At 37.9% G+C, this 14459-nt stretch overlaps 1 protein-coding gene across 7 annotated transcripts in view; it reads right to left on the bottom strand.

The window, feature by feature from the left end:
- ATP8A1 (ATPase phospholipid transporting 8A1) overlaps positions 1-14459 on the bottom strand; it is a 214387-nt gene that overhangs the window by 56001 nt on the left and 143927 nt on the right. For all 7 annotated transcript variants that reach the window (XM_033105824.1, XM_033105825.1, XM_033105822.1 and 4 more), the window contains one exon: positions 10952-11124. In XM_033105824.1, coding sequence (XP_032961715.1) covers positions 10952-11124 — 173 coding nt within the window. The remainder of the gene's footprint in view (positions 1-10951; positions 11125-14459) is intronic.

The following is a 14459-nucleotide window of genomic DNA, read 5'->3' as shown; positions in this document are numbered from 1 at the left end:
AGCTAATATAATGCTTATTTGATTACTGTGTGCTAAGCTCTTTACCTGTTTTAACTCATTTAACCTCAGAAGAACCCTACATGAGCTAGGTTACTGTTGTTGTCATTTTACAAATGAGGACACTGAGGTACAGAAAGATTATGTAACTTAAGGTAAAACAGCAAGTAAGTGGTAAAGCCATGATGCAAGCCTAAGCAATGTGGATTTAGAGACAGCATTCTTAATCACTCTATTATCCAGAAGAATTGAACAAAAGGGTTTAGGAAAAAAAGACAAGGCACACATGAAACAAAGGAATTTTAATATCAGACAAAATAGAATTTAGGACACAGAAAAGGCCCTAATGGTTAGAGAGAAATTTTTATGTGTGATAGCATTTCTCTTACCAGAAATATTCAATTAGTCCATATAAAAGAAAATTTGATAGCATTTCTAAGAGTAACATAATTTTTAACAATAGCTGCCAATGCACTGATACATACATTAACCCATTTATTCCTAACAACCTTAGGAGAACAATAATTTTTATCTCAATTTCAAAGATAAAGAAACTGAAGCTGGAGTAGTTAAGCAATGTATTACTCAGCTAATAAGAAGTGAAGCCTGGACTTAGATTCTGGAAAGTCTGGGCCCAGAGTCTGAGTGCTGGAGCACATGGCATCACAAGTGGAAGGAAAAGGGTGGATTGTTTAGTAAGTAGTATTGGGAGAATTTGCTCACTGTATAGAAATGAAAAACCCTGGATCCCTTTTCTTTCATAAGATATACAAATTAAACTTCACATGAATTAAAGACCTATGAGGTGTGATCAAACAATATGGTGAATGTTTAAATAAAAAAAATTATTACAGTAAAAGACACATTGCCATTAATCCCCCTCAAAATACCCTCCCCCCCCACCCTCACTTCAAACACACTTATCCCATTGTTCTGGCCACTTTCTGAAGCAGTTCTGGAAGTCCTCTTTCGTGAGTGTCTTTAGTTGTGCTGTCATGGCTGCCTCGATGTCCTGAATCATTTTGATTTTGGGGGAGAGCTAGAAGTCACACAGTGCCAGATCCAGTGAAAAAGGTGGATGAGAATACACTGTAATGTTTTTATTTAACAGAAATTGCTGTACCAGAAGCGATGTGTGACACAGAGCACTGTCATGATGGAGGATGATTTATGGCACACTTTAAAACGCACCTTCTCTCAACCATAGCTCACACCCAACTAACTGCACCGAATAAGTTGAAACTTGTCACACTGTTACTAAGGTTCGTCCTGCAGCTTCCCATATTGAAGATCCCTGTCTTTCCATTGGACGGAACTCGGCAGCAGCATTCACTATTGTTTTTTATCACAATGAAAAGGCTCCCTGTCACACATCATTTCTGGTACAGCATTTTTGTCAAATAAAAACATTTCAGTGTGTCCTGATTTACCTTATTCACTGGATCTGACACTGTATAACTTCTGGCTCTTCCCCAAAGTCAAAATGACCTTAGAAGGTAAACGTTTGAATTGATTCCAGGCATCGAGACAGCCACGACAGCGCAACTGGACACTCATGAAAGAGGACTTCCAGGACTGCTTCAGAAAGTGGCAAGAATGATGGAATAAGTGTTCGAAGCAAGGGGGTGTATTTTGAGGGGTATTAATGGCAATGTGCCTTTTATTGTAATAGTTTTTTTTTTTTTAATTTAAATATTCACTGTAGTTTTTGATCACAGCTTTATATATGGAAAACAGAAAGCTGTGAAGTTAACAGAAGAAAATGTAGGAGAATATCTCTGTGAGTGGAAAGTTCTTAATATCTCCAGAGCACAAGCTATAAAGGGAATAATTAATGGAATTTGACTATCTCAAGTCAATGATTCCTGTACAAGAAAGAATACCACAGGCAGCATTAAGAAGGGAGCCAGACTAAAATATATTTACCATGTTTATAATAAACAAAGAATCAATGTCCAGAACACACAAGAAATTCTTGTACATAAGCAGAAAAAAAAGAACTTACCAACAGAAAGTTCAGTATCCTTATCCCTCATCAATATACAACTTTTCATCATAGCAACTGTTACCATTGACTTTATATGTCCGTCTGATACACAGCGGTACCTCAGTTTTCAAACATCTCCGGTGATGAATATTTTGGTTTATGAAAACCGAAAATTTTATGGATCTATGGTATCATTAGATAGTAAAATTCATGGCTAAATTCGCAGTTTTAGCGGTTGACTTTAAAGGTCTGGAACGGATTAATCCATTTTACATTACTTTCTATGGGGAAACTGTGCCTCGGTTTTCGAACGTTTCAGAACTTGGTCTTCTGGAACGGATTACGTTCGAAGACCGAGGTACCACTGTATAATAGATCAATTGTTAAAACACACACAGCAAATACTGCCACTTGAATACATATTTACTGTATCGAGCAATAGCTATAATGTGAAGGCAGGAATTATTTTTTCCTCTTGTTCTCTTCTCTATTAATAGCTCTTAAAAAGGTGCATGGCATATAGTGGGTGCTCGAAGGACACGTTGAATGAATGAATGAATCAACTTCAAAAGTTGAACTCTAGGGAGATAAACAGTTATATGAAAATATGCTCAATATCCCTATTAATCAGATAAATGAAAATGAAAACAACAAGGTGCCACTTTTCAACCATCAAATTGGCAAAGCTATAAATTCAGGAATGCTAAGTTTTATGGTAAGGTGGGAAATGCAACCTGCCTACACGGATCTGGGAGGACCCACTAGTGCAGGTGTTTTGGAGCAGTGTGGCAATTCTGACTGAAATGAAATATGCATATAGCCTCACAGCAAAGCACTCCCATTCCTAAGCATATTTCCTAGAAAACCACTTGCATGGGTGCATAGAGAGGATACTCATTTCAGCACTTTCCATGGTAGGCGAAGATTTAGAGGCAACTTATGTGACCATCACTATGGGAACAGATAAATAAAATGATGCATGTGCATTAGTATAATAGTAAGCAGTAGTGAGAAGAAATAAACGTGTTCTACATGTGCTAACATGGACAGATCTCAAAATTGTAGAAAAATTTAAAAAAATCTTAAAAAAATTATGCTGTAATATCATTACAAATATACTGGGGTGCCAAAAAAATGTATACACATGACTTGTATCCATCTTTTGTTGTCGGTATACATTGAGTATTACAATTTTAATACAGTTTTTTTCCTTTCTTAAAATGTGTATACATTTTTTTTTTTTTTGGCACCCTCTGTATATCTATCCCTAACTGCAACACACATATAAAAGCATTTTTCATAGCTACACATATATACAAATAAAGTATGTCAGATGGATGGGAATATATTAAATACTTGAGATTGTTTTGCTAAGGTGGAGTGAAGAGAAAGTGACGGGATGAAGGGCAAAAACTAAAGGAATATATAGAAATCAAAGAAGAACTTGTTTTAGTTCAACGCTCTAAGGATGCTTCCAGCTTAGGGACAAGGCTAGCCTGTGTATCTTCCTGCCTGATTCCTTTCCTGTCATGGTCCTTCATCTCCCTGCTGGCTCTTCTTTCTAGGACAGAGGGAAATTATTTTGGCGACAGCAGGATCTGATGTTTATGGTCTTGGGTTAATCATATATCTTTTGCTGAGATACATAAATATCTATTGACACCTCATTTTTAAAACAAATCACCTTCTGGAAATATCCATCTTTTAAGGTTTTATTAATTAATTTACTTTTTATATGTATTTATTTAATTTATTTTTTATTTAATTCAAGGGCACAGAGAAACTGAATGGCATCTCCATCCAGACCGTGCAGCTGCCACCACAGAAAGTGTCAGTCATATTTGAGGATTCATGGAGAAAGAGAAACATGCTAGGAGAGATGGGCCAATGTCACCGTTTTCAAGAAAAGTCTGGAAATTACAGACCTGGGAGCTTGGAGAGAGCTTCATCAAAATTCTAGGAAATGTCTGCTAGAACCGACCTGTCTACTGTTCATTCTACAAACACTCCATATGAGGAGTTGGCTGGCTGATTATGGCCCCAGGTACAAATCCGGGCAGCAGCCAGTTTTTTACATCAGCTACAATGGCAGAGTTGAGCAGCTGTGACAGAAACTGTGTAGCCCAAAAAACCGATTTTATTTAATATCTATCCCTTTATAGAAAAGGTTTGCCCACCTTTGCTCTATAAAATACTCCCTTGTTCTTAGAGAATGCTACCTGGAACCCTCTCCTCTTTCATGCCTCAACTTAAAGCCTGTCATTTTATGTCCATTTCTTGTTTCTCTGTTGCCTTGGGAATATGCCTTTTGTTTCCCAAGACCATCTTTTCCCTGGGATGCTGTCTTCCTTCCTCTTTACTCCATGCCCTGTAGCTGTTGCGTCATGGCCTACATCCTACCAGGTCTAGACTCCTGGAACTCTAGCCTGGCTCAAAAAACTAAGCCTTTAATTTGCCCTATGTGGGGATGGCTCAGGCAGGTTTATTAAAAAGAAGGTAATCACTAGATACCATCATGGGTTCAAGGAGAACCAGTTATGCCAAACCAACTCTTCTTCTCTTTCCGTCACAATTGGGTCAATAGACTGACAGATCAGAGAAGTGTTGCAGGCTCCATGTATCATGTCTGTAGCAAATCAGAAAATGAAATCCTTTCATTCTATCATTGTAGAATGGAAGGAGAACTAAAAGCAATCAGGTAGGCAGCTTTGCATTTGACTGAAGAATATATTAGAGTGCTGATTTACTGATCTACATAAAGCTTTAGGAAGGCCTTAACTGGAAAGCTACAATTCTGTATTTAAAATTGTTGAAAAGAATCATCAAGAATTTGAATGCAGTTGTAGAAGATATATATGCTTAGTCCAAGTTAGCAAGATACAGAACAGAAAAAGACTAAAATAAACAAGATATCATTTAAGAGGGATGGTAATAGAAATCAAGATAGCAGTTACTCTTAGGAGAATAATAAAACTATAGGGAGCTTAAGTGGGCTTCTGGGGTGTTGTCATGCTCAGGTGTTTGATACAGGTATGTGTTCACTTTGTAAAAATTCACTGAGCTGAATGTACACTTATGCTTTACGTACTTTCCAGTACAGATTAACTGTTTTATCAGAATTATATAGTCTGCAGTTCTAATTTGTGTGTTGTGATGGTGGTTTATCTTAATTGAGTCACTTCTAAAACTATATATTATCAAATTACAATGGGATTCTACAGAATTTAGATTTCTCATATATTTTTAGCTATTTTACCATCAAATATGAACCTCCTAGTGGTATATATCATAACTGGCTGCTCAGCTCTAATATGGCCATGTCGTTCCTTTAATATTACTCAGTAGAGGCAGAACAGCAAATGAGATGGAAAGGGTTGAGCAACTTATGATTATACTATGTTAAGCAAAATATGGGAACTTTATGAAGTTATAAAATTTATTCAGTATGTCCTCTTTTAGCCACACATGTATGAAAGAAAGATTCTCTAAACATTTCCAACATTTATTCATATTTTCTTGGAAGCAAATATAGGGTTGACATTCATTAACAGTTTGTAAGTTTTCTGAAAGCCAAACATCTGCTTGGCATCCGGGGATGTTCACAAACTTTTTTCTTTAAAGGAATATCTGTTGAGTATTTATTAGCTTCACTTGTGCCTTATGACTACCTTTAAGCAGAACATTTATTTAGAGAAATCCTTACAGTGTAAGACAATCCCAAAGGATTCAAGAAGTAAATAAATCCTTTATTTAATGCGCTCATGCTATGACAGAAAATATGCCAAGTGTCCCTTTAGACCTCTTCTTGGAGGACCTCTCGATCGGACTAAGGTGAAAGGTTTTGCCTGGAATGCCACTCCCGAGTGACGACACTCGGTGAGGTCAAGTGTTTTTTTATGCACTTTGGGGAAATCACCTAAAAGGGGGTTAAACTTTGATTAGAGATGTTACAAGTAGGGAAAAATGCTTACTTCAATTTAACTTCTGCTTTTCAGAAGACATGAGTACATAAATTATGTAGAAGAATGGTGATTACTAGACAGTCTAAAAGCTGGAGGCTCTAGGCCAATTTTCAACCAACTGTCACAGAACGTAAGTTTCAATATATGTTTAAACTAAACTGACAACTACAGAAAAAACGTAAAATTCTTTGAAAGGCTGGGTTATGTGAACTGACGAGGATCTCAGAAACCACATGCTATTTAACACACGGTAATACTTCACTGAACATTCCCACTCTCTTCTGGAGGGAATATTAAAAGAGGTAGAACAGATGCTTCCCCAAATTAAGTTAATCCAAGCAGTAGACAGACTCTTCCCAAAACAGAGTGGTCAACAGAAGTACAGTTCATCCAAAAAAAAAAAAAAAAAAAAAAGAAAGGGCTAGGGGAGGTCCTCTGTCTGGCTCAGAAGCTTTCAAGTTGGAAGGAGATGACCCAGGAACGGTGCGTGTGTGCATGGGTTTCTCACCTTTCCAGGCCAGAGAAGCTCCACTCTTTAGACATCAGGATCCCTGGAGGATTTGAATCACTGCTGTATGCTCCACATTTTACAGGTCACAAAACCAAGGCCAGACAGATACCATTAGGTATCCGAATTGCCAGCGAGATAGCATTCGAATAAGAATTTCGTGACTGCCCAGCTAAAACACCATTATACCAATAATACAAGCTGTAGGACCTTAGGGCATAAATATTGGTAACTGACACGAGGAATTATTTTCTAGTACACTTTGTAGAATGGCTCATGATGTTAGTTGTGTACACAAATCTTCATGAATCTTGGAGCAAGCTTTCCCCAATCCCCCTCTACCTATCCAAGGAGTTTCAGGGAGTCTGTGAAACCCCTAAAATGGTGCATTCAATTTTATATGTTTGTATGTATGTGTAGTTTTTTGGAGGAGATAGTCCATAGCTTTCATTTGTTCTTCAAAATTATCTGTGATCACATCTAACGGTAAGAATCAGGGTACTTGAGCAAGAGAATAGCAGGGAAGAAAGACCACAAGGAGTAAGTTTATGTTTATAACCAGGACAACTGATCACAAACTGCCTTAACACTGGATGCATGTTTCTTATTAAACTACTCAGGTTACACAGGTAAATGTCCACAGAGGTAAAAACAAAAGCTGCATGGTATTCATGAAAATACAGTACTTGATAGACTGATAAAAACAGATTTCATTTTACTTCTTGGGTTTTACATACTTAAAAAGAATTATTTGAGACATAACATGCAACCTTCCCTTTGTAAACCAAAACCAGGACTCCAAAGCCCTGAGTAATTTGGGGGCGAGGGGATTATTTCTGTCTCTGAATATTCCCTTCAGAAAATGGTGGTGAGTAAGAGACGTAATGACTACTGACGGAGAACAACTGTTTCTTTCACTTCAATTGTAGACGCTTCTGGGAAAACACTCATCTTTTATAACTGTGTCACTTAGGCAAACACTAAAAACTGCCTTCTGCCCTTTATGCTGATAATGTCAGGGAAGAGAGTGGCTGATGTAATCCTGAAGATGGAACTAATATTGAGGGCCTCATTATCCATTACGGAAAGCTTTTCCCCTCTACTTCTACTCCAGCTATGTCTAAAGAGAGGACTGAAGAGGAAGGGCAGATTCTGAATTATCTTCCTGTGCGGACTGACAAGAAATAGATCGGAAAGTAGTTTGAGGGGAAAACCCATACAGCTAGAATGAACGTAAATGAATTTGGGAAAAAGTACTGCACTGTATTTTGAAATGATGTTCAGAGTCTCCTATAATGGAGTAAAATAGAGAATTTCCTGAGCCTGGGAGATTGTAATTGTGTAAAACACCAGGAGCGACACTTGCATTTAATTGTGAAGAATGATGTACAGAATTGCCTGCCTATACCTCACCAGTTATTGAAGCATTATCATGGAAATTATAGTTTGAAGTTAGTAAGCTAAATGACACGAAGCTGGCCCGTGCCAATAGTTTAAATGCCAAGAGGCGCCAAGCCAAGAAGGTGCAGGGACATACATCGGGCAGTGGCACTGATGTGACTATGGCCTTTGATAAAGTCTCAAAGCCAGAATGGAAGTTGAACGACAGTCCTTATGGGAAAAGAGAGAGTATGAAGATAATCAGACAAAAAAAGCTGAGGAAAGATATTTTACTTAAACAAACAAACAAACAAGCCTAAAACTCTAAATAAAACTCAGTGTCTGCATAGGGACCTCCACGGTCCTCAAACATGCATAAAACAGGATGGAGGGAGGAAGGGGCCACACACATCTTTAGAAGCTCCGTGTCAGAGCTGAGCTGCACGTGAGTAGGAAAGTGTGATTCCCTCCTAGGGGCCCGGGGTCTGGAGGAGCGCTGAGGTCCATGTGAGCTGTGAGCCTCCAGAACACGGATCTCGGGAGGGAATTTCACAAGCAAAGAACATATTTCTTCTCCCTGGACTCTGCTTTCTAGTTTTTCCTCTCCCTCTGCTATTGTTTAATTTGTGGTTCAGCTTTTTGAAGACTGGTGGGAGGTACTGTGTTAAGCAATGCTGTCAGAATGAGGCTCAGCTGCTCTGACTGCCTTTTGAACACCGGCCCCCCACATCTTTCAAACCAACTGTGATTCTCCTTAAAAGAAAAAGAAAGGAAGATACACGAAGGAGAGCAGGTGGGGAGTCTGATTCATCCCCGTATGTGCATCGCCTGTGTCCAGCACACAGTAGGCACAGAACAGATGCCGCCCACTCAAGGGAGCTGGCCATGTTATCTAAATAGCTCCGAATTCTGTTTTGTTTCCACAGAGGAGCCAACAGTCCTATCACTTAATGTGTTTTTGAGTAAACTGGTCTTGATCCTTGTGATCCCATTAGTGAAAGTGATTAAACAACCAAGTCTGGCACAGTATTACCCTGATGAAGTGTCAAGAGTTGAACTTTACTAAGACTTGGTCAAGGGATTAGCAAGGAACTAAGAAAAGTTATTGGAAACACAGATTTGAAAAATTATGAGGATACACTGTTGGGGGGAATGCAAACTGGTGCAGCCGCTCTGGAAGGCAGTGTGGAGGTTCCTCAAAAAATTAAGAATAGAATTACCATATGACCCAGCAATCCCTCTCCTGGGTATCTACCCAAAAATCTGAAAACATTTATCCGTAAAGATATATGTGGCTCCAATGTTCATTGCAGCTTTATTTAAAGTGGCCAAGACATGGAAACAACCAAAGTGCCCTTCGATAAAGGTTTGCATAAAGAAGATGTGGTGTATACACACAATGGAATACTACTCTGCTGTAAGAAAAGATGAAATAATGCCATTTGCGACAGCCTGGATGGATCTTGAGATTGTTATGCTGAACGAAATAAATCAGACAGAAAAAATCAAGAACCATATGATTTCACTGATATGTGGGATAAGAAACTGAAAGCAACAAAGGAACAAGACAAACAAATGAAGAAATGAAAACTCATAGACACAGACAATAGTTTAGTGATTACCCAAGGGTAAGAGGGAAGTGGGGTGGTAGATGAGGGTAAAGGGGGTCCAATATATGGTGAACTAAAGAGAACTGACTCTGGGTGGTGAACACACAATGTGATATATAGATGATGTATTACAGAATTGTACACCTGAAATCTATGTAACTTTACTAACAATTGTCACCCCAATAAGCTTTAATTAAAAAAAAAAAGTATGAGGATACCAAAGTGCAAATGAGACAGGGCAAAATAATTTCCAATTCTTTCTTCATGATTAAGCAAAGCGCCTGATTATTACTAATCTTAATTATCTGTACAATAGTTTATCCAAGAGCTTTATCCAAGAGTAATATTATTTGTTAATACATGCCACAGAGAAGAATAATAAGCAACTCTTATTCTCTGAGTATGATATAATGATATAGGCTGAAATAATGTTTATAAAGGGCATTTATTAAGTATGGTTGAAATTATATTTCATTAATATTTCAATAGAAATTTAGGAAATACCTACAAGGCTTGGCATATAAGTTTGGAGGTACTATTACATACAGAATATTTAAGTGACTAAGCCTGGACAAAAACAAAAACCAAACCAACAAACCAAAAAAACAGGTTTAAAAAGCGCAACATTCTTTTTTTTAAAAAAAACTTTTAAAGAAAATAAGAAAAGCAAACAGTACAGTCTGAAAGACAATATTAAAAACACAGATTCCAAGAAATTCTTCAGAAGTCCTGCTAACATTTCATCTCCAGGAAGAGAAAGCAATTTGAGAAAGTGCTACCCTGGACCTAATGTTACCAGCTGATAAGATTCAGTAAGTGGATGGTGAAGAAGGAAATGCTTACTTTTCATGCGACCCGAAGGGAAGAGACTGGGCATAGTCACAAATATACTTTAAATTTTAGGAAGACATAGTTTAAACAATATAGACAAAGGGACGGGGAAGATGCTGTGACAAGAAGCTCAGGGAGCACTGGAACTAACTGGTTTACAAAAATACAATCCTACGAGCTAGGCCTTGATAACTCAAAACAGATTTTATTGTAGGACAATAGTCAATATTATAAATTAGAAGGTGAAGGACTGTATAGGCCGTAATTATTTTTCAAACAGCTAAGGCTTCAGGAAAATGATTTAAGTTAGTGCCATTCCCCCAAATAAATCCGAGCAGCAGGATCGGAGATTTAAGTGTAGAAAACAGAACCTTTACAGAAATAATGCCAGATGGAAATGCAGGTAAATAATCGAATTTTAAACACAGAAAATGGCAAGAAACCTGTCAATTCAAATTATGAACAATAACTACTAGTGATTGTTATGACTCTCTTCCAAAAACGCTGCTAATAAATTCTATTCCAGTTGGTGAGCCTCGAGTATTGAGTGATTAAATTAATAAGTAATCTGACATTTACAAATTCTGGGTAGAATAACTTTAAGGAGCTTTAAAAATCAAGAACTTAGGATAAAGTCGCGGTTCACCGAAATCTGACAAAATTAAGGAGAACTTACCTGCAGCAAATAACAGCTTTGCATGACAAAGCCAAGTCCAGGAAATACTGTCGTACTCCGAAAGTTAAGGCATACTTGAGGGTTTTTCCATCAATTATAAGAGCAAAATCATTCTCTTTTAGAAGAGCGTCACCAAGGGTAGTGCAATGACGACTGAGAGTTTCCCTTGTTCCCTGTAAAATTAAACAAACAAAAATGCCCTCAACATTTACTCCTGTTTGTTCTACCTTAAGGATATTCAGCAACTACACTGATTTTCAGTGCTCTTTAATGTTTCGCTGGTTTTCATGTACCTTCACTCATTTGATTCTCACAAAAGCTCCTCAAAGGAGATGAGACAAACATTTATCAGGAAAAGCAAGTTACTTGCCTGAAGTCATACATGTGTTCTTATAGGGTTGGGACTAGATTACAAATCACCCATTCCTCTGTAATCTTTGCTCAGTATTCTAACCACAGAATCACAATCTGGCAAAAATATTTCCAGTAAATCATGTTATTAAAAAATGACACTGTCCTAATTTAGGAACTAGTCAAAATTGCTTAGACGTGAATCAAGGGGAAAAGTTGGAGAATATAATTGATATAATTTACGGGTATTCTTTCAGAAGTACTCATTGTTATTGAAAATCAATTCCCAGTAACCAAGAGGAGATAATGCAGTATCTGTAATCTCTTGCCACTTTATGAATTGGCTTCTGTAACTTTAATTGTGATTTCATGATGCTGTAGTTTAGTTGGGGACGGTGACATGTGGCTTGGTAATCTTGATGGATCAAATAAAAGAACCCCTTCCACCAGTGAAGAGTTCACGTTCAGGCACAATAAAAACTTTTAGTGTCAAGGAAAGCTTTGTTCACCTCAACTATAAAGAGAAGTTGTATTTGTCTATTTCTATCAAAAACTGCTTGCTTTCCCAGCTTTTCAAAAGCAAAAAGTTTCAGGATATTTAGTTTTTTTCCCCAAATCCTATAGACCCTTCTTGTCACCTAATGGGGCCAGTTTGCTGTTTCACAAGAACCCTGACATTGTGAAGAAACAGAACACGGCCTCTGCACAAGGAAATATAAGGAACCACTTCCCTCTTATTAGCGTTTTGTTCTGAGTGCTAATATCGAAGTCTGCACTTATTTATATAATAAATACAAATATATATTTATAGAATAGAACTGCCTACAATAAAAATACTCATAATAATTTTTATTATGTTCATGGGAGACATAATTATTGTTCCAATTTAAGAATGTGGTATAGTCATTTCAAAGTTATTTTCACAAAGATGGAAGCAAAGGCATAGGTAATTAAAATTTTATATTGGGGATTTTTGAAGGTGTTTCTGCAATCATATTTAAATGTGGTTCACACTATGTTCTGGAATCTCAGAACCTGTTTATCAAAATAATAGAACCGCATTGTACTGTAAAGTAAGACTGCCCAATTTTCCCAGTACTGGAACTTTACTTAACATTTCCCCTGTTCCCTGTTACACTGATACCAAGGACCACCATACAGCAGCATTCTTTGCAACGTTTACTGTTCACACTTCACATAGAGGGCAAGTAGCTGTGTTAATTTATAGGGCCTCACCCTCTTATTTACTGCTGGAAATTTTTGGCCCAAGGTGACTTAAGAAAATGAGTTAAAAATTGTTGGTAAAATTCTGCAAGCAAAATTTCCCAATGACAATCGATAGATTACCCTGGATTTTTCAAAAACCATCTATGTCTTCACATAGATGATATGAACAAACAAATCAATGAATCGATCAAAAATAAAAATTAAACGAAACAATATTGGTGCTCAGGGCTACCCGTACAGATACAACATTTCAGTTAAAATTATTACAATCCTGTGCAGGACGCCCTACTGTTATCCCCATTCTGCAGATGAGAAACATGAGACTTACAGTTCCTTGCCCACAAACACATGGCAACTAAGTAGTGAAAAGAAACTGAGAATTAAATTTCTGTGCTAGCCTGTCATTCTCTACACAATCCAGCAAAAACAAACCCAACTTCAGACGGTACCAGGCCTAGCAAATTATAAATGGAATGCCCACACATTCCCTGTGTGTTTCCCGAGGGCCCGCATCATCTGTGTCTCATCTCATCTTTACCGCCAACAGAGATTTCTCTTCATAAAACAACTTTAAAACACAAATCATGTCTCTTCTTGCTCTAATGTTTTTCTAAAGCTTCCTACTGTCTACACGATATATCCCAAACTTCTTAAAATGGCCCAATCTAAGCCCAACTGACATTCATTCAATTTCTCTTCACGACCACCTTCTAAACCAAGCTTTCCCTACCAAGCGCTCCCAGACTCCCTCCATGCTGCCAGGTGTAAGTAACTCTCTGCTAGCACAGCTCTCAGGTCCTTGAGGGGAGAGACCCGTTTCCCAGTGACAAACACAGTGCCGGCAATTACAGATGCTTAGGAAATACACATTTATTGAATGAGAGCACTGATGAATTCTGATTTCATCCTATTGGCAGCACCCCATTTCCCCTCTATTATTGCTTCTGATTTGAGAGAGGGAGAAGGAGAAGGGAGAGGGGCGAGGGAGGGAGGAAGTGAAAAAGAGAGGAGAGAGAGGTGTTCTCTTGCTTGCTCCTTAATTTTCTAGAGAATAATCCATTAGTTCAATAGCCTTTCAAACCAAAGCATTACTCACTAAAACGCCAGTGCATTTTTTTTAAGCTTTTGCCCAAATGTCTCCTGAACTGGAAACCCAAATGAAACCTGAGCTGGACCTCAGGAGGATTTCAGATTTCTTTAAAGATCAACTGCAGAGTAAGACTGAAAGTCAAGTCAACATCTGAGCTGTGCAAGCTTCCTCATTAACCACACCATGGGATGCAGTCCAGTGTGCCCCACTTTCCCTCCGTTTGAAGGTGTTCTCTAACACCTTAACATTTGTTGAGAACTCTCTTATTTGTGGCAGCAGTATCCTCGGGTTTCCTTGGTGATTATCACAGATCTTCAGCGAATCTAACAAGAGATGTCATAGAGATAACATTTCAGGAAAGTCAAAAACTTCCCACAGTGAATTCTCCAGCCAGCCCACCTAGGGTGCAAGGTAACAAACAACAGAAAAGCTGCAAACATTTTCTTATATTAGCTCAGTTTTCTTTCGTAAGTAGCTCTCGTGTTGGCTGTGTGCTGCCAGTTACAAGTTATATTTTGCCCTTCTTTATACTGCTAGGAGCATTTTAAAATTCTTTTATGTATGAAAGTTTATTGCTTCTCCTCTAAGCCCAGGAGCCATACTTTATGGCTCTATTGCACTGAAGCTTATCTCCTGTAGCTAGAAATAAATTTATTACTATATTCGCTGTTGCTTTGTTTTCTTTTTGGCTACTGAAGGGGGAAATGTTTAAACATTTAAACTTAGCGACATGTGAAAGTGAAAATACATAAATGAGACGCTAAATCAGAAAAAGAATAAAAGACCACACAGTACAACAAAATAAAAGCTCCGTGTCTCCTGGTGTGGACAGTCTTCTTT

This window comes from Rhinolophus ferrumequinum, chromosome 5 (assembly GCF_004115265.2).
Source record: "Rhinolophus ferrumequinum isolate MPI-CBG mRhiFer1 chromosome 5, mRhiFer1_v1.p, whole genome shotgun sequence".
Classification (NCBI taxonomy): Eukaryota; Metazoa; Chordata; class Mammalia; order Chiroptera; family Rhinolophidae; genus Rhinolophus; species Rhinolophus ferrumequinum.
The sequence above is the reverse complement of the archived record's forward strand: the minus strand, read 5'-3'. Positions and strand labels throughout refer to the sequence as shown.